We start from the raw sequence: 19,910 nt of genomic DNA on the forward strand, positions 1-19,910 counted from the left end.
TTTCAATGACGGCCTAGGAACAGTGGGTTAACTGCCATGTTCAGGGGTAGAACGACAGATTTGTACCTTGTTGGATGTGTTGCTGCCTACACTTACCACCTTGGGGCGGCCAGTCGGGGACTCCAGGATAAAGTTGGTGTTCAGCCCCAGGGACCTTAGCTTAGGGATGAGCTTTGAGGGCACTATGGTCTTGAACGCTGAGCTGTAGTCAATGAACAGCATTCTCACGTAGGTGTTCATTTTATCCAATTGGGAAAGAGCCGTGTGTAGTGCAATAGAAATTGCGGAATCTGTGGATCTGTTGGTGCGGTATGAGAATTGGTGTGGCTCCAGGGTGTCTGGGATGATGGTGTTGATGTGACCAGCATTTCAATGCATTTCATGGCTACAAATGCGAGTGCTTCGAGGCGGTACTCATTTAGGCAGGTTAACTTGGCATTCAGGGTCACAGAGACTATGGTGGTCTGCTTGAAACATGTAGGTATTACAGACGGTGAGGGAGAGTTTGAAAATGTCAGTGAAGACTACACTGCCTTTGCTTCCATTAATGGACAGACTAATCTTTCAATAGGATTTTATTGGTCACATACACATGGTTAGCAGATGTGATTGCTAGTGTAGCGAAATGCTTATGCTTCTAGATCCGACAGTGCAGCAGTATCTAACAGGTAATATCTAACAATTCCACAACAAAACCTAATATGTAACAACTTCCACAACAGAACCTAATACACACAATCTAGTAAAGGGAAGGGATAAGAATATATAAGTATAAAAAATATGGATGAGCAGTGACAGAGCGGCTAAGATGCAATAGATAGTGAAGGATACAGTATACACATATGAGATGAGTAATGCGAGATATGTAAACATTCTTAAAGTGGCCAATGATATCAAGTCTGTAGGTAGGCAGCCACCACTCTGTTAAACAGCCACCACTAGCACAATCTGATGGCCTTGAGATAAAAGCTGTTTTACAGCTTTTTTGTTCTGCTGGCATTGAGCAGGAGAGTGCTGAGAACACACCCTTGTGTAGCCCCAGTGTTCAGGCTCAGCGGAGAAGAGATGTTGTTTCCTACCTTCACCTGGGGACAGCCCGTCAGGAAGTCCAGGACCCAGTAGCACAGGGAGGGGTCGAGACCCAGGGTCTCAAGCTTAATGATGAGTTTAGAGGGCATTTATGGTGTTGAACGCTGAGCTGTAGTCAATGAACAGCATTCTTACATAGGTATTCCTCTTGTCCAGATGGGATAGGGCAGTGTGATTGCAATAGCGTCGTCTGTGGACTTATTGGGGCGGTAAGCAAATTGAAGAGGGTCTAGGGTGACAGGTAGGATGGAGGTGATATGGTCCTTGACTAGTCTCTCAAAGCACTTCATGATGACAGAAGTGGTGGCTACGGGGCGAGTCATTTAATCCAGTTCCCTTAGCTTTCTTGGGAACGGGAACAAAGGTGGCCATTCTCGAAGCATGTGGGGACAGCAGAGTGGGATAGGGATTGGTTGAATATGTCCATAAACACACCAGCCAGATGGTCTGCGCACGCTCTGAGGACGGCAGCCTTGCGATGGTTAACACGTTTGAATGTTTCTCACGTTGGCCACGGAGAAGGAGAGCCCACAGTCTCTGGTAGTGGGCCACCGCGGTGGCACTGTACTGTCCTCAAAGCGTGCAAAGAAGTTGTTTAATTTGTTTGGAAGCACTGGGTTGATGTCCGCGACGGGGCTGGTTTTCTTTTTGTAATCCGTGATTGTCTGTAGACCCTGCCACATACGTCTCGTGTTTGAGACATTGAATTGCGACTGCACTTTGTCTCTATACTGATACTTTGCTTGTTTGATTGCCCTACAGAGGGAATAACTACACTGTTTGTATTCGGCCATATTTCCACTCGCCTTGCAATGATTAAATGCGGTGGTACGTGCTTTCAGTTTTGCGCAAATGCTGCCATCAAGTCACGTTTTCTGGTTAGGGAAGATTTTAATAGTCACAGTGAGTACAACATCTCCTATGCACTCGCTCACCAAGTCAACGTATACGTCAATGTTATTATCTGAGGATACCCGGAACATATCCCAGTCCACGTGATCGAAGCAATCTTGAAGTGTGGAATCCGATTAGTCAGACCAGCGTTGGATAGACCTAAACACGGGCGCTTCTGCAACAAGATGGAGTCATGGTCAGATTTGCCAAAAGGAGGGCGGGGGAGGGCCTTGTATGCATCGCGGAAGTTAGAGTAGCAATGGTGGAGCGTGTTACTCGCTCGTGTACAGCAATCGATATGCTTATAGAATTTAGGTAGCCTTGTTCTCAAATTAGCTTTGTTCAAATCCCTAGCTACAATAAATGCTGCCTCAGGGTATATGGTTCCAGTTTGCATAAAGTCCAGTGAAGTTCCTTATTGGCCGTCTTGGTATCCGCTTGTTGGCGGATGCACACGGCTGTGACGATAACCGAGGATAGTTATCTTGTGAGATAATACGGTCGGCATTTGATTGTGAGGAATTCTAGGTCAGGTGAACAAGAGGACTTGAGTTCCTGTATGTTGTTACAATTACACCATGAGTCGTTAATCATGAAACATACACCCCAGCCCTTCTTCTTACCGGAGAGATGTTGATTCCTGTCGGTGCGATGCACTGAAAATCCTGTTGGCTGTATGGACTCCGACAACATGTCCCCAGTTACTCTGTGTCACAGAAACATGGCTATGTTACAATCCCGGATATCTCTTTGGAAAGCAACTCGACCTTATTTCGTCTACTTTGTTAACTAGGGACTGGACATTAGCTAGTAATATACTCGGAAGCGGTGGGTGGTGTGAGCGCATTCGAAGCCTCACTAGAAATCCCCCCCGGCACCCTCTCCTCTGGCAACGTTGTTTTGGGTAGGCCTCTGGAATCATTTCAAATACCCTGGGAGGTACAGACAAAGGATCCGCTTTGGGTAAGTCGTATTATTGGTCGTAGTGCTGTTTGTGCTGATAAGTTGACGTCTCTCTGATATCCAATAGTTCTTCCCGGTTGTATGAAATAACACAATGATTTCTGGGCTAATAATGTAAGTAAAAATACATATAAAAACAAAATACTGCACAGTGTCCTAAGGACTAGATGCAAAGCTGCCATCTCTATCGGCGCCATCTTGCAGGGATGATTCAGATGGTGAAATGTGCAGATAGTAGAAGCAACTGTATGACCTCCATCACTTATGGTGTAAACCACATCTTACTTCATCTATCACTTTACAACGTTTAAAACGTCACTATGCTGAGGTGACTGATATTCATCTCCAGTGTATGTGCCTGCCTTCCTGTGTGTGTGCGTGTGTGTTAGAGGTCGTATAGGCCACTGGGGGGAGCACACAATCAAACTTCATGTTTTACGAACGGTGAAGAAAGTCAGTGTGTCCTGCACTTCAAAGTGAGCGTTTAAAAATCTCTCATTTTAGAACCTCTCGGACAAGCCCTGGGTCAGAGGGTCAAGCCGTAAACGTGTCACGCCTCGCTAGCGTGACGTTAGTTAGTTACCAACCACTCCGAGGTAATGCCTGTATCCAAAATGGCACCCTTTTCCGTTTATAGTGCACTACTTCTGACCAGGGCCCATAGGGCTAGGGATCTGGTCAAAAGTAATGCACTATAAAGAGAAAAGGGTGCCATTTGGGACACACAGCAAATGCTATCATCGTACAACTGGCGTCCGTTACACGCTGACTGTGTTTTGGCCGGAGGACGATGACTAACAGAAAAGGGTGTTGTGAAGGATTAAAGAACCCTGAAAATCCAAACAAGCTCTGTGTTGGCTTGTAATAGCACAGAGGAAGTAACTATTTTCAACAGTGAATTAACAGTTTCCCCTTGAACCTTGTTTTGCCCTGCGCTGCGGCCTCAATGTGGGCCAGAAACCAGATGACTAGTTGACTGTTGGATCCACAATGAACCACCAAGCCAGCTATACAGGCCACCAGGAGAAATCAGCATCCCCACTAACAGACGAACAGTCAAGTGTTGATGTTTCATGACTTGGACTGTTTGACCCCAGCTGCAAACACATGGGCGCATGCACAAACACACACAGATGCGAGTGGACACACACACACACACACGGACAGTGAGGGGACACACACACACTCAATGAACCACGGGAGTGGACACACACTTCACTAATCTCTATTATCTATATTTTTCTGCATTTTGCTCCTGTTGAATGGAATAGTAGTGGATTCAGTACTTCAGAACTTCTCCTTCAACTCTAGGAGTGTTTGGACTGAAATGTGTCTGACATTGACAGAAGCACAGCAGAGCGAGGCCATTCTTGTCTACAGTCAGACACTGACCCCAAATCAACCAGACTCAATGACCACAGACAACTAGTCTACTAAAACCATATACACACCAGTTTAAAACAAACACATTGGTTTACAGTACATGAAACATCTACTCCAACAATCAAATATGTACAGTATCATTGATGTCTAAGCATTTGAGCAACAGAGCACTCTTGCAGCACTCGTGAGCTACTTTAGAAAAGTAAGCTAAGCTATACGACTGATGTGCGAGTAGAAGTTTACAACGATTGTCAAACAGTCCTTCACATTGTTACATGGCCATTATTAGGGACAATAAAATTAGGGACATTATTAGGGACAATACAATTAGGGACATTAGGGAGAATAAAATAAGAATTTGTTTTTAACTGTCTTGCCTAGTTAAATAAAGGTTAAATAAAAATAAATAAAACAATGGGTGCACTGAATTAGAGCTCTGCTCCCTGACCCGAGACAGTTATACATGGGGTTAGAGCCGGGTTGGGCCTGCTTTTCATCAATAACTAAGGCACGGGCAGGGATCAGGTATCACTAAATTGATCACTAACATTTTGAAGCTCAGCCATTTGCTCGTGCTCTGCTGAGCAGTACAGTCATATCTGACTAGGATCATAACAGTGTCAGAAATACTTCAACCTCATCAAATACAAGAGAGATTATTTTAAAGAAAATAATTATGTTCCTTGAGTTTTGGGATTCGGGCAGGGCCAGGCCTTAAATTTGGAAGAAGCAAATTGGGCCTGGGTAGGGCCTGAACGTTGCGGGCATGAGTAGGGCTCGGGCTTAAAATTCATGCCCATGCAGGGTGTCATGTAAAAATCTTCCCAGCGTGAAATAGTTTCCAATCGTTCTGATTGTGGCGTCATGTTGTAATATTTCTCACGGCGTGAAAATGTTCCCACAAACTCAGCCATCCACAGAAAGCGATGCATGTGCAATTAATCAAGCTGGAAGAAATATTACAGTATGACCTCACAATCACAACACAAATCAGAATGATTGGAAACTATTTCACGCTGGGAAGATGTTTTACATGACACAGGGCTCTTAACTGAATACACATCAGGTCATCCATCCACTGGCAAAGGTCAAAGGTCGAGGGTTAAAACAGGACTTAAGGAGAATAAATAGCAGGATTCCATATTTAAACAGAGAGAGAGGGAGAGAAAAAAGCCCAATTGTAGCCTTCTATTTTTAAAGTGGCCTGGCAGCTCTGAAGGATGTGTACTTTTCCTAGTTCCTTCCCCAAAATCAATGTGTTGTCACAGGGGACAATCAGAGGGCAGCTGTTGTGGCTAGCCTGACTGATTCATTACCCATGTTTCTGACGCCTAGATTCAAGACCAAGAAACAACCTGTTCACAAAACAGACAGAACACAAGCAAAGTTTTTTGGGGTCCGCGCAAACAGGATAAATCATCTAGCCTCATCACTCGGAAACAGACTAAAATGACAAGATCGGCGTTGTAAAGCAACACAACAGGATGCTGCCAAATCATTCTGAAACTCATGCAACAAACTTCAGACTGATGGGAAAACAATTACAGTCAAGGTCACTGAGTCAAAATGCAAGCCAAGATCTACCGCTCAGATTTTGACTTAAACATTGAGAACTTTAAAACGTAAGCCTATGAAACATTAAACAAGTAAAAACAGTTACAGTGCCTTGCGAAAGTATTCGCCCCCCTTGAACTTTGCGACCTTTTGGCACATTTCAGGCTTCAAACATAAAGATATAAAACTGTATTTTTTTGTGAAGAATCAACAACAAGTGGGACACAATCATGAAGTGGAACGACATTTATTGGATATTTCAAACTTTTTTAACAAATCAAAAACTGAAAAATTGGCCGTGCAAAATTATTCAGCCCCTTTACTTTCAGTGCAGCAAACTCTCTCCAGAAGTTCAGTGAGGATCTCTGAATGATCCAATGTTGACCTAAATGACTAATGATGATAAATACAATCCACCTGTGTGTAATCAAGTCTCCGTATAAATGCACCTGCACTGTGATAGTCTCAGAGGTCCGTTAAACGCGCAGAGAGCATCATGAAGAACAAGGAACACACCAGGCAGGTCCGAGATACTGTTGTGAAGAAGTTTAAAGCCGGATTTGCATACAAAAATATTTCCCAAGCTTTAAACATCCCAAGGAGCACTGTGCAAGCGATAATATTGAAATGGAAGGAGTATCAGACCACTGCAAATCTACCAAGACCTGGCCGTCCCTCGAAACTTTCAGCTCATACAAGGAGAAGACTGATCAGAGATGCAGCCAAGAGGCCCATGATCACTCTGGATGAACTGCAGAGATCTACAGCTGAGGTGGGAGACTCTGTCCATAGGACAACAATCAGTCGTATATTGCACAAATCTGGCCTTTATGGAAGAGTGGCAAGAAGAAAGCCATCTCTTAAAGATATCCATAAAAAGTGTTGTTTAAAGTTTGCCACAAGCCACCTGGGAGACACACCAAACATGTGGAAGAAGGTGCTCTGGTCAGATGAAACCAAAATTGAACTGTTTGGCAACAATGCAAAACGTTATGTTTGGCGTAAAAGCAACACAGCTCATCACTCTGAACACACCATCCCCACTGTCAAACATGGTGGTGGCAGCATCATGGTTTGGGCCTGCTTTTCTTCAGCAGGGACAGGGAAGATGGTTAAAATTGATGGGAAGATGGATGGAGCCAAATACAGGACCATTCTGGAAGAAAACCTGATGGAGTCTGCAAAAGACCTGAGACTGGGACGGAGATTTGTCTTCCAACAAGACAATGATCCAAAACATAAAGCAAAATCTACAATGGAATGGATCAAAAATAAACATATCCAGGTGTTAGAATGGCCAAGTCAAAGTCCAGACTTGAATCCAATCGAAAATCTGTGGAAAGAACTGAAAACTGCTGTTCAAATGCTCTCCATCCAACCTCACTGAGCTCGAGCTGTTTTGCAAGGAGGAATGGGAAAAAATTTCAGTCTCTCGATGTGCAAAACTGATAGAGACATACCCCAAGCGACTTACAGCTGTAATCGCAGCAAAAGGTGGCGCTACAAAGTATTAACTTAAAGTTTGAAATATCCAATAAATGTCGTTCCACTTCATGATTGTGTCCCACTTGTTGTTGATTCTTCACAAAAAAATACAGTTTTATATCTTTGTTTGAAGCCTGAAATGTGGCAAAAGGTCGCAAAGTTCAAGGGGGCCGAATACTTTCGCAAGGCACTGTATGTAGCATTTAGGTTTGTGCAGTAGGCTATAGGCCCAATACATTATATCACTGCAACTCATGTGAAACTCATGTACCGATTAATTTCGTTACTCCTATAACCAGAGAAATATTCCTCGGTATTAAGACAAGCTGCTAATAATAACGCAAGCTTATGGGAACACTTGGATACAGTCATTCATTACAGCTGCAGTGCTGGTTGTAGAGTGAGTGGAAGTAGAGAGAACATGCATTTTATGGCTTATAAAAGTGTTGAACAAAATATTGACAGAGCAGACGTCATGATCTCCCCCCCCCACACACACATACACACACACCATACAGAGAAAACCCAGCCCCCAGAGTCCTGGCTAACTTTATCACAGCCTCCCGAGGTCAATAAAAATGAACAGATACGCTATAAATAACGAAGTCGTGAAGACCGATTGCTCAAACACTAGTATTTTTGTCTTTCTTCACGCTGTAACATTTATATAGCCATCTGCCACCCCTTGGGGGGCAGCATGCACGTGCACACGCACACATACACAGGTATCAGTGAAGAGACTGATACCTAATTGTTGACAGGAGTGATTTGTGAGTCTCTTGCTTCTCTCTCCCTCCAATGCTGCTAAACTCCCTCTTTTACTTCCTCTGTCCCTCCTCTTTCTCCTTCCTCTCTTTCCATCTCCTTCTCTCCACTTTATCTCTCTAGATCCTGCACGAGACAAGTGGCGGCAGTACATTCCTTGGGCTTGACGTCACTCTGGCTTGAACGTCCTTCTAACATTGTTTAAGTGATCTGCCAGTGGTCATTAATACAGAGGCTGGGAGAGAGAAGCCACACAAACAGAGTAGTGGGTAGGTGAGTATGACTAGTGAGTAGGACTAGAGGACCAAAGGGTGAGGTTCAGGGGCTGGCAACAGGCTAGGAAGGGAGAGGGGAATTCAGGGCACCACGGCTGAAGAGAGTGGGAGAGAGGGGAGAGATGGATGACTGAAGCCCTGACAGTGAGAGGCAGGGAGGGAGGGCAAACTGAGAAGTTCTGCAAACAGCATCGACCCTGAACTGTGATTTTTCTCTGTGAACTTGCTGATGAGTATATGTCGACAGGTGTGTGTTTGCGTATGAGTGGGTGTGTGTGCCAGCCAGGCGGCTCTAGGGGTGTTTGACCAACAGGACCAAGGCTGTAACAGACAGGTCATAGTCCCCAGGAGAACAAGGTCTACTCAGGTGACAGCCAGTCAGCGGTTGTTGTCACTTACTGGAAATGGAGCCGCCGCTGTCTGAAGAGCTGTGTGCTGCCACACCCACCATCAGCTCTAGCCACACGTTGAGTATTGTGGGGTTTTATGTACTGTGTAATAGAAGGGCATGAGGGAGATGTTGCTCTGTGCTTGGTGCGTGTGCATCTGTGTGCCCTCTATCCTTACCGTGTAGTGGGGACCCCGAGGGGCTGCTGGAGAGCCCGGGGATGGGGCTGCATCTCCCTCCTCCAGCCTGCTTGCTGTTCAGTTCATTCTCTATCTCCTCAAGCCCTGCACTCTTCTGGAAGCGAGACATGCGGTTGACCACGCGGGGGGACATGTGTGTGCGGGCGCAGGGCGCGCCACCATAGGGGTTGATGGGAAAGACGTGGGAGGTGCCACGCAGTGTGCTGATCACCACCCAGCGACTGTCCTGGCTGAAACAGATGTCCTGGACCTGGGGAAGGAGAGGCGGGGGGAGCGAGAGAGAGCGAGGGAAGGAGTGGTGGAGAGAGAGAGGGAAGGTGGAGAGAGATAGCGTTTTAGATAGAGAATGCTGATCAGCTAGTCATACAGTAACACAATGTATAAGTAGAAAGGCTGTTGACCATAGAGCAAAAAATGGCATTTCTCCATACAAAACCTTAACGTTCTCAAATAGATGTTGAACTGACCAGTGAACAGAAAATATAAGATGGGTTGTTGAGGGTTTGGTGGTAATGTATTTTTAGGCCTTTGGTAAAGACAGCCCAACAGTCTGTCTGTCTGCAGAAGACAATGAAGGTCTTTCTCTCAGTCTGTGGCCTCTAGAGCTACACACACAGCCTGCTCACAGAGGACACACTCCAACAGATAGTTGTGTAGATGCTATATCAGACATGCTACAGAGACGAGAGACCGACATAGAGCAACAGAGAGAGAGACAGAGAGACAGAGAGAGATGGAAAGCTGGAAAGAGGAAGACAGAGGGAGAGAGGGACAGACAGTATGCATCATCAGAAAAAAGATATGGTGTATATCTTCCACTGTGAGAGCTGTCTACCTGTGTGTTTCATCTGTGGTCCTGGCACAGGTTGGCTGGGTAATTGTCCTCCGCAATGACAGTTAATGAGGCATCCTGCACATACCAGACACAAACCAGTTCCTATAAAAAGCTAAGGATGGAGGGGTAGTTTCACCTGAGCGCTGCCTAGATGGGGAGGGGTTACATTCTTGATCTGGATAATATCGTCCTCTCCTCATATTTTGTAGGAGACAAACTCTCCAACAACAGCAGGAAGTAGGGTGAAGTCTCTCAGACCAGAAGTGTGTGTATGGGTGAGATGAGCAGACTTGTTGTGGTAGAGAGGAGTCGCAGTGGAGATGATGTCACACACAGACAGACGTGTTCAAAGTGTCTCGTCTCTATCAGTAACACTGATAAGTCAGATTAGAGCTACTGTCACTTAGCAGGAACTACAATGGAATGACAGGAATCCTGAGAGAGAGATTATCTGCAAATACTTAAACTATTTGCACATATGACATTTGAAATGTCTTTATTCTTCTGGAACTTTTGTGAGTGTAATGTTTACTGTTCATTTTGATTGTTTATTTCCCTTTTGTTTATTATCTACTTCACTTGCTTTGTCATATGTTGGTATATGTTGGCGGCAGGTAACCTAGTGGTTAGAGCTTTGGACAAGTAACTGAAAGGTTGCAAGATTAAATCCCCGAGCCAACGAGGTAAAAATCTGTCGTTCTGCCCCTGAACAAGGCAGTTAACCCACTGTTCCTAGGCCGTCATTGAAAATAAGAATGTGTTCTTAACTGACTTGCCTAGTTAAATTAAAGGTCAAATAAAATATATGTTTCCCATGCCAATAAAGCCCTGAAATTGAAATTGAATGGAATTGAATTGTGAGAGAGAGAAAGTAGAGAGAGAGAAAAGTTGGAAGGAACAAACCCCAAAAGAGGGGAAAACAATGGAAAGCTAAAAACAAAACAGACACCCAGAGCAAGAAGAAAAGTGACCAGACAAAACACCCTGACCTGCCTGGTCATTGAGTGTACTCCAGTTTAAACTAGTATCAAACCTCCTAGCGCCCTATTACTGAGAAACGCTCCTGTTGCTATCAGAGCCATGCCTGTTTACCTGGGCTGACTCTGGGTCAGTGTTGGGAGTGTGTTTGGTGAGTCGGAGCGAGCCCAGCCCAGTCAGTCAGCCCAGCCAGATAAGAGCTGTGTCCACCCACCTGGCTACAGCACCATTATCACTTACGGCTTTGTTTGCTATGTAGGAGATAACCTCTGTGCCCAACAGCCTGCGCTCTCTCTCTGCTGCAATCTCTACAGTGTTTACAACAGCAGGATCAAAGCTAGTAACACACAGCCAGGCAGCAGGACCTGCCGTTATAAGTCACACATTAACCAGCCCATTACAATCATCTAGACGCCAAATCTGTGTATGTGTGTGTGTGTGTGTGTGTGGAGGAGTTTGCGTGGGCGTGTGTAGATGTATGTATGTGTGTGTGTTCGCGCGCAAAGTCGAAGCAAAGCTTAGTGCTCTGGTCCAAACATGACACTAGCTGGACAGGCAGCTAGGACCCAAGCTCTCCACAGATAAATATTAGTTCTACTAAAGCAAATAGAACATCACAAGTTACCAACTAAACACACTTCTGGCCCCGGAACGGCTGCTAAGCTAAACATATGAGAGTACATTAACAAGAGAAGAAATATCCATAGAAAGACTAAATGGGGCAAAAATACCAACAAAAATACAAGTATCCTACACACCAATAGACCTACATATGAAATAGTTTAACCTCCAAACTCCACTGAGCACCTGTGATACTGGAGTCATGGCCTGACTGGAGAGAACACACTAGGGTAACTAGTGGGGGGACTAATCCTACAACTCGGATTGCCTGAAGTGCTGCTTCTGTGAACTGTGATTCTATATAACAGGCCGGCATGCTGAAGAGGGAGAATACAGGATGCTGCGACCCTTGACTTGGGTCCAATAAATCTCCTTACACGCCACTGAGACTGTCCATGTGTGCACGTGCATGCGTGTGAGTGACGGAGTGTGTGTGCGCCATAAGCGAGGCCTCGGCTGACATAGTGGCAGCAGCAGCGTGCCACAACTTCAGAGGGAGAGCTTAAAATGGTGGCCATTCCTCAAATGAGGCTCTGCACAACCTCACAATGCGATTAGTCGGGAAGAGGGGAGGAAAGTGTCATGTCAAAAGGGGCTCATCCCTCCTAACATCTCACAATATTAGATTTTCACCAGAGAGAGAGAGAGAAAGCACTGTTAGCTAGGGACAAGAAGAAAAAAATGCAGCCGCCTTTATTGAATGAGGCATAGTGAATGTTGTTTGAAACTCGCCATGCCCTATTTGTCTTACAAATTGTCTCAGCTTTTGAAAATGTGTTTGCTTTGGACGGGGATGAATTGATTGGCTGGAAGCCTGTGATTCCACAGCTGTGAGGAATCTGGTGCCGCAGTCAAGTGAGAGGCAATGAGGCCTTGCTTGTTTCTAAATCATCCTTCACATCATTTACAGAGCTCCCTGGGTCACACCGCACCCTGTTCGGGTTCTTATCCACTCACACGCAAGCAAGCACGCACGCACACAAAACACTCAACTCACATCATCTAGCCTAATAGTGTTTTATCCTTTCTAACAATGTCATGAGGAACTTTCGTTTGAGCTTTAGTGGTCACACACTAGTTTCAGGAAACTAGGCGTAAATTGTTAAAATTACTAGCATAGTTGGTTTAGCACGGGAAAATCGCTAGCCATGATCTGCTGTGATAATGGATGGGCTGGACATGCTGAGAGATGACTTCGGATTGGTCTGCCATGTAGCATGCTTCTGCCTATAACAAAGGGCTGCTCAGTATGTGTAGGTAATCCTTTCTAAGGCAGCGTTTTTGAAAAATATCATGAAGAACTGTGTTGCTCTCCACATTTTGGAGGAAGATTTTGAAATCAGTGGAATGTCCAGTGGAAGCAGAGTATGATAGATAAAGAAATGGACAAAATTCTGGCATTTGATTGCAAATATGCAGAGGGAGTCGAGAAGAGAACACACAGAAAGCTGTTTTACATCTTCAAACTAAGGGCAACCATGCCATCCATGACAGAGAGGGAGAAGTGTTCATCCATGTATAGGGGTAACAGAGTCTAGCTAGATACATTTTCAAATATTCTAATTTTGTCAGAACGTCTTTAAAGTGGACTATTAGCTATCTAGCTAACGTTAGCTGGCTGGCTCGCTAGCTAACGTGTATGATCTGTGTAATAATATTATTCGTATCTCAGAGCCATTTGCATTGCAAGTTATAGCCTAACGTTAGCTAGCTAGGTAACATTGAACCTAGTTGGTTAGCTACCTGCAGATTCATGCAGGGTAGTAACGTTATGAGTTGGGATTATGGTTCATTGTTTAGCTAGCTAGTTACATGTCTTAACGAAATACCCCACTATGTAAGTAACCATTTCACTGTACTGTTTACACCTTCTGTATCCTGTGCACACTCACACGTAAGCTATTTTCTGTAAATCTGTAATTAGTGTGCCATTAACGTTTAAATAATTGTGTTTCAGTTCATTTTCCTGTAATAATGAATAAAAATATGCTAAAGTAATATGATATGGTCATTATTTGAACTTGGGTTCTAGCTTGTTGGCTAGCTAGCTACCATTACGTTAGCTAGCTAGCCAACAAGCTAGAACCGAACCAAAAAGAAAGATGCTTTCAGTTGCCTGGTATGCTAGATTGAGATATACTAAATACATTTTTCAATGGATGGGTTTGTTGGTGTTAAAACACACCAGTTATGCTATTTTGGACCACCAGGCTGTTGATGTCATGCATGTGAATCCTTAAAGTGATGGGTGAGGCTAAGGCTTAAGAGGGTGTGAATGATGCTGAATGGGTGTAGACAAAGAAGAGCTGTCCACTAAGTGTACCAAAATATTCAAGGACAATTTTCTCAAAAGTGGGGTAACAAGTTTAACAAACTCCGAGTCTCTACTTTTATCCAATCTAAAAAATAAAAAACATTTTACTACACAAGACCAAGTCTAGCCGGTCCGTCACATGCACACCGTTTCCCCTGTGTACTACTGGAACCAGTGAGGCCATGCTACAGATCTGTGTCTGATCAGAGCCATAAAAACGACTCTTCCTTTCAGCTGTACAGTCTGATGAAGCCCAGTGTTGTCTATTTGACAGTGTTTAGACACAACACAGGCAGACATACAGTACAGAGGATCAAAGGCTTGGTTTAGATGCTATTGCCAGAGTGCACTCAGTAAACAGCTAGGGGTGGATCTGTTCAGAAACCATCTCAATGTTAAATTACTAAAACGTTTATTATTTACAGGGGATAAGTATGCCAAAATCAAACGATTTCAGAGCTGTCAGTGAGTGCATGATGAATATTAGGTGTGTATACACAGTAGGTGTGTGTATGCGTTACCTTGGCCTCAGTCTCTCCGCGGTGCAGTGTGTAGAGGTGGTGGACAGCAGACTGGTTGGAGGCCCAGGGGTGTGTGAGGACATGGAACACATGGAAGTCATGGCCCAGGGTGTCTGCAGTCACCAGCAGCATACCTGGAGACAGAGCCACAACATGGACTTTAACACACACACACTGTAATACATAACCATTGGTAGAGCACTATTCTTCATGTCCAAGAATTATTTCAGGAGGATTTAGTATATTGCGCATAACAGTTTAATTTCCAACAGTCATAAAAATCAGCTCCAAACCCAGTATGAAATATTTCAGAATATTATCCAGACCAGTACTGTACTGGCCAATACAGAGATGAAATGTTCTGTAGAAATCACAAATGTCAGTCGTTGATATTTATTAGTACACATACAAAGCAATAGAATAGAAACCTTTCAGTCAAAAACTGGGCATATGTATTTAGTTAATGAAACGTTTGAACCACGTAGAATCATTTGCAAATAAATTCATGAAAAATCCTACAATGTGATTTTCTGGATTTTTTTTCTCATTTTGTCTGTCATAGTTGAAGTGTACCTATGATGAAAATTACAGGCCTCTCTCATCTTTTTAAGTGGGAGAACTTGCACAATTGGTGGCTGACTAAATACTTTTTTGCACCACTGTACGTGCCACCATGCTGGTACAAACAAACAAACCACCCTATTAAAAATACAGACCAGATATCGTTGGTCACTGTTGGAAAACGCTTGCTTATACCCCACATTATAATTTGTTCTCCAGTCACAACCATAGCCTTATAACTATGTCTTTTTCTAGGGACTGGGAGGAGTGTGTGTCCGTGTTCTAACACACGACCACAGCCCAGTTCATGTGTAACCTCCGATGACAGGTCCATTCATTTCTAGACGTTTTATTTGAAGTTTGTCAAACTGCAGAAAGTATATGTCTTTACTGTAAACAACACACTCAACAAACCACACCAGAACAAGTCCAGAACCCAGGCAGCGCAGGACAGAGCCTTCACATTTCTAGCAAAAACATTAAAGTGCAATAACTCAAAATGTTAGCCCTTCAGCAGAAACTAAAAAGTGTGTGATCTGAGAAATTGTGCTGAATGTTTTACTTCTAAGCCTCCAAATCCGAAGCCTCACAGCCATAATTTAACAGGAGAATCATTTGTGATTTTCCTTCGCTGGACATTTTCTGCGGAGGTTGAAATAAGTTTGTAATTAGTAGGCCGTCTTTATTGGGTGGTAAAAGAGGAGGATGGAAGGGGACGAGATTAAAATAATCCAGTGACAGATGCAAGAGGGATGAAGAAGAAAAAGGAATGTCGGCTAGATGCGCTCACACACACTGCTTTTAGACCTCACAGATTGCTTCCCAAATGGCATCCTATTTCCTATAGAGTGCCCAACTTTGACTAGGGCCCAATGAATAGGGTGCCATTCAAGATGGAGCCAGTTTCCACCTTTGTCCAACAGCAGCCATGTAATAGGGCAAGGTACAGAGGTGAGGAGAAGAGACACAGTAAGAGTGATGGGATTCGAAGAGAAGGGGTCAAAGTGGGGGATATTGGAAGGAAAGAAAAAACAGAAAACCAGAGCAGGCATTAGACGGTGGTTTAGCTATTTATGCTGTATCAAAACTAAAGACCAAACCAAACCTGGAAGCGCAGGGCCTTGGGTCTTAGCATAAACTAAACCCACGCCCCAAATGAGGTGCCAAGCCACAAGAACCCTTTGCGTCAACTGGGAATACATGGAAAAGAAGGGCCTTCTAATTATAGAGTCTGGAAACGGAAGTGAAGGGTGATTAGGAGTTAAGGCGCTGTGCTCTGTTTATCTGGGAGCTTCCTCTCTCCCTCACCCAGCCACCCTCTTCTCCCTCCTTTCTTCTTCTGCCTCCATGGCCCAAGCCGCCCAGCGCGTCGCCCTCCCTCCCTCCCTGGCTGGCTCGCCACAGGCTTTGACAAATGAGGCTTGGAGAGGCTGGCCAGGACATGACTTCTTGCTGATGGTACACTCTGTACACTCGGCCAGTGTGGAAGCGCCCAGGGTTGGGGCTTTTGTGGCCTTGTTGAAATACAGGCCCTCGCCGAGAGGCGTCAGTCGGTTTCGCCGCGGGAAGCCCAAATTAAAAAGCAGTGTTCCTAGTCGGCGGTGTGAGAGCAGCCTGCTGCCGCTGGAAACCAGAATCTGTTGGAGCTCAGTCTGACACGTCCTATTTATAAACACCTCAACCTCCCCATTCTCTGGGCATCAGTGTTATTTACAACATTCTGTATGAAAACGGGCTGCCTGTCCTGGCATACACAAACACACAGCAACTGGTCGGAGAGAGAACCTTTAACTTGCCATGTGTATGAGACGTGCGTCTGCGTGGAAGGGCGCTGCCTGGCTGCGAGTGAGCGCGTTATAAAAGAATTTCCAGAAATATCATCTCCCCCTTTCACGCTCCCTCTTCGTTGGAAAGAAGGACTGTGCCCCAAAACTTCTCGTATTGTTTTGCTGCAGCCTTTCTGTCACGTCACAAAAAGTATAAACAGAAAACATCTGCTCAATCCCATTAATAGTGCAAGGACGTTTCATTTCCAAAGTGGCTGGGGCTCTTTTTTTCTGGACAAAAGCAGATGAGGAGAGAGACAGAGGGCAGTCAGTGATGATGTCTCCCACTTGGCAGCACAAAGGGCTGCAACAAAACTAGTTCCCTTTCTAATTAACAACACTTGGCTCCAGAACCTTTGAAAACGGGGAAATGTCAAATTATAACCATGTGGAGCTAGAAAACGTTAAGAAGAGAGAGGACACTGGGGAATCGGGTCTGGTCGGCTCTGGTGTAGGAGATGAATACACTTCTGAGCAAATGAGCAAAACACTCAAATGAGAGAGTATCCATCATATGGAGTCTTTGTCTTCAGGGCAGGCGGTGGGGCTGGTTATGAGAGACGGCCAGGCAGTGTGTGTGTGTACGTGTGTGTGCATTTGTCTGTGTATGTGTGTATTTGTGTGTGACTAAGTATGTGTGTGGTGTGTCAGTTAATGACTGTGTGTGGGTTTGTCAGTGTATGTGTGTACTGTGTGCCCGTGTGTGGCGGTCTCTCTCGGCTGCGTCCGTGCTGGGCTTTTCAAGGTGTTTATGATAGCGGTGGAAAACACACAGGGGTGCAGTAAAAACTAAAGTGGGCCCCGGCATGACAGACTGACATCAAAGCTGCACACTCAGACCAGACCGGCCAGAACTCACTGGGTCCTGAGGCCAGCCTCCCTACAGCCCTCCCTCCATTTCTGTCTCTACCTCTCCCTCTCTCTCCCTCACCGCCCCATATCAAGATAACCAGGATAGGGGGTGGAGGGGGATGGGAGGCTAATACTCACCCAAAGGGTCACCATGCGGTCAATAAGTTGTCAATGTTTTACAGGCGAAAAGTGAAATCTTCTGAAGCTTAACCTGTTCAATTCCATTATAGTCAATTGGGCCCTTTTTTAATGAACTCTTTCACTGAGCCTGTTGCTGTTCATGTTGTATTGAGTGGCACAGGGCTTGGCATCATGACTGGGCTATGAATCACACTAAAGCTCGATGGAGGGATGAAGGGATAGTGGCATGAAGGAAAGGGATGGAGGGATTGGCTGAGTGTCTCCAAATGAAACACCGTCTCTGCCCTCCGTGACCACTGGGATGACCAGTGCAGATTCCATCAGGCTGACGGGAAAGGTGGAGGGAGGAACATGGTGAGAAGGCTGGCACTCACCACCACTGGGAATGCCTTATGTAGTCGGGTAAGGAGATTTATTTGTGTTGTGTACTAGGAAGGGGTATTGTCTGTGTTCCAAATGCACCCTATTCCTAACATAGTGCACTACGTTTGACCAGAGCCCAGGGAATGAAATTGGAAAAATATAATTTTGCATAAGACTTGAGAGGCTATCGCTTGCTGAGTTTAGAGCTCTGACAGAAGATACTATTGTTGACCATTGTGATTGTTTTTAATGTAGCTATTGTATTGTTCTCTTGTGTGGACTACTTCCTGCCGACCTCTTGCAAGGTCCCCCTGGCAAAAGGTTTCTAACCTTAAAGTTCCGTTCCTGGGTAAATAAAGGTAAAAATAAATATTAGTGCACTATCCAGGCTGTATCACAACAGGCTGTGACTGGGAGTCCCTTAGGGCGGAGCACAATTAGCCCAGCGTTGTCCAGGTTTGGCCGGGGTAGGCGTCATTGTAAATAATAATTTGTTCTTAACTGACTTGCCTAGTTAAATAAAGGTTTAATAAAAATAGGGAATAGGGTGCCATTTGAGATGCACAGAGTCGACCAGAGGAGATGAGACCAGAGCATGGCACAGTGCGACACTGCTGTGGCCACTCTGGCTTGGACTGGTTTCTCCAACACTCTTAACTCCATCAACCACATCCATAATCCAACCAATAGGCGGAGGAGGGAGGGAGAGAGGGAGGGAGAAAGAGAGAGGGAGGGAGGGAGAGAGGGAGTGAGAAAGAGAGGGAGAAAGGGAGGGAGGAAAATAGTTATGGTTCATTTGATCTACGGTGGAGTGAAACAGAGGAGTGTGTTTCTTTCTGCTTCCCAGCCAGACCACCAGCGAGCTGTGCAGCTCTCCCTCTCTCTCAGATAGGAATAGATTGAAAATGGCTGACTAACCATCGCCAACAGGCTGCAATTAGCTTAATATTAAGATGGTTGACTCTTTCTTCCTGTTCTTTACAAGGTGAAACCTGCCGCTTTCAAGTCACACCGACTCACAGAGGGAGGAGTGTGCCGCCCGCGGTCAAGTTCATGAAGCGTGGCGGGGGCAGAAGTGAGATGTTGGAGTTAGCCAGCATACCAAATGGAACCTAACTCCCTATATAGTGCACTTCTTTTGACCAGGATTTTGGTCAAAAGTAGTGCATTATGTAGGGAATAATGTGCTATTTGAGCCAAATCCTTATACCGCCAGACCACTCTGTTCAACTAAAAGAACTCAAACTAGCGCCACAATTATGGAATGCTTGCATATCACACTTTCCTCCACAAATGAAGAGACGTTAGCGCCTTCTGTTAGTGTGCTGAATGCACTGCAAATTCAATCATTCTCAATCCATCGTCAGCGCATGGAACATTTACATCTTTGTACTCCCCTTCTCCAGCCTAAATGAAACGTTTGCACCTTCTTTCTACCACAAACACAAAATATTCCTAAATCCATCATGACTAAACCTCACTTCATGGTTCATTAATAACCCTATGGGCCCTGGTCTAAAGTGGTGCACTATGTAGGGAATAGGGTGTCATTTGGGGGACACACTTATTATTTTATTCCTGCCTCTCTCATGGTTTGGGTCAAAACAGGCAGACAGATAAAACACATTCTCCCAGCAGCTAAGAGCAGGCAATAACAGCAGCCTTTTGTTGTCATGTTTAAAAGCCCCAAACAAATTGGTCAGACTCTGCAGATAAAGAGAGGGGGACTGTGGAGGGAGGGACGGACAGAGTACTGATGAGAAGCTTTAATCAGTTTCTCTGCAAACAGACAGCGGGCTGTAATCTCTAACCTCCATTTAAATGTTGTCTTTTATTTCTCAGAGTGTTTCTGTTAACTAATGAATCCCCTCAAACATTCGCTACCGCAGATAAGGTGTCACG

The 19,910-nt window shown here is 44.9% G+C and overlaps 1 protein-coding gene across 14 annotated transcripts in view; it reads right to left on the bottom strand.

Moving 5' to 3' along the window:
• LOC110503843 (BCAS3 microtubule associated cell migration factor) overlaps positions 1 to 19,910 on the bottom strand; it is a 340,843-nt gene that overhangs the window by 267,921 nt on the left and 53,012 nt on the right. For all 14 annotated transcript variants that reach the window (XM_090218455.1, XM_090218451.1, XM_090218453.1 and 11 more), the window contains exons 14-15: positions 14,266 to 14,399; positions 8,976 to 9,246 (exon numbers count right to left, since the gene is read on the bottom strand). In XM_090218455.1, coding sequence (XP_090074581.1) covers positions 8,976 to 9,246; positions 14,266 to 14,399 — 405 coding nt within the window. The remainder of the gene's footprint in view (positions 1 to 8,975; positions 9,247 to 14,265; positions 14,400 to 19,910) is intronic.

The sequence above is a fragment of the Oncorhynchus mykiss genome, chromosome 24 (genome assembly GCF_057628025.1).
Source record: "Oncorhynchus mykiss isolate SJ-2025 chromosome 24, ASM5762802v1, whole genome shotgun sequence".
In the NCBI taxonomy this organism is placed as follows: domain Eukaryota; kingdom Metazoa; phylum Chordata; class Actinopteri; order Salmoniformes; family Salmonidae; genus Oncorhynchus; species Oncorhynchus mykiss.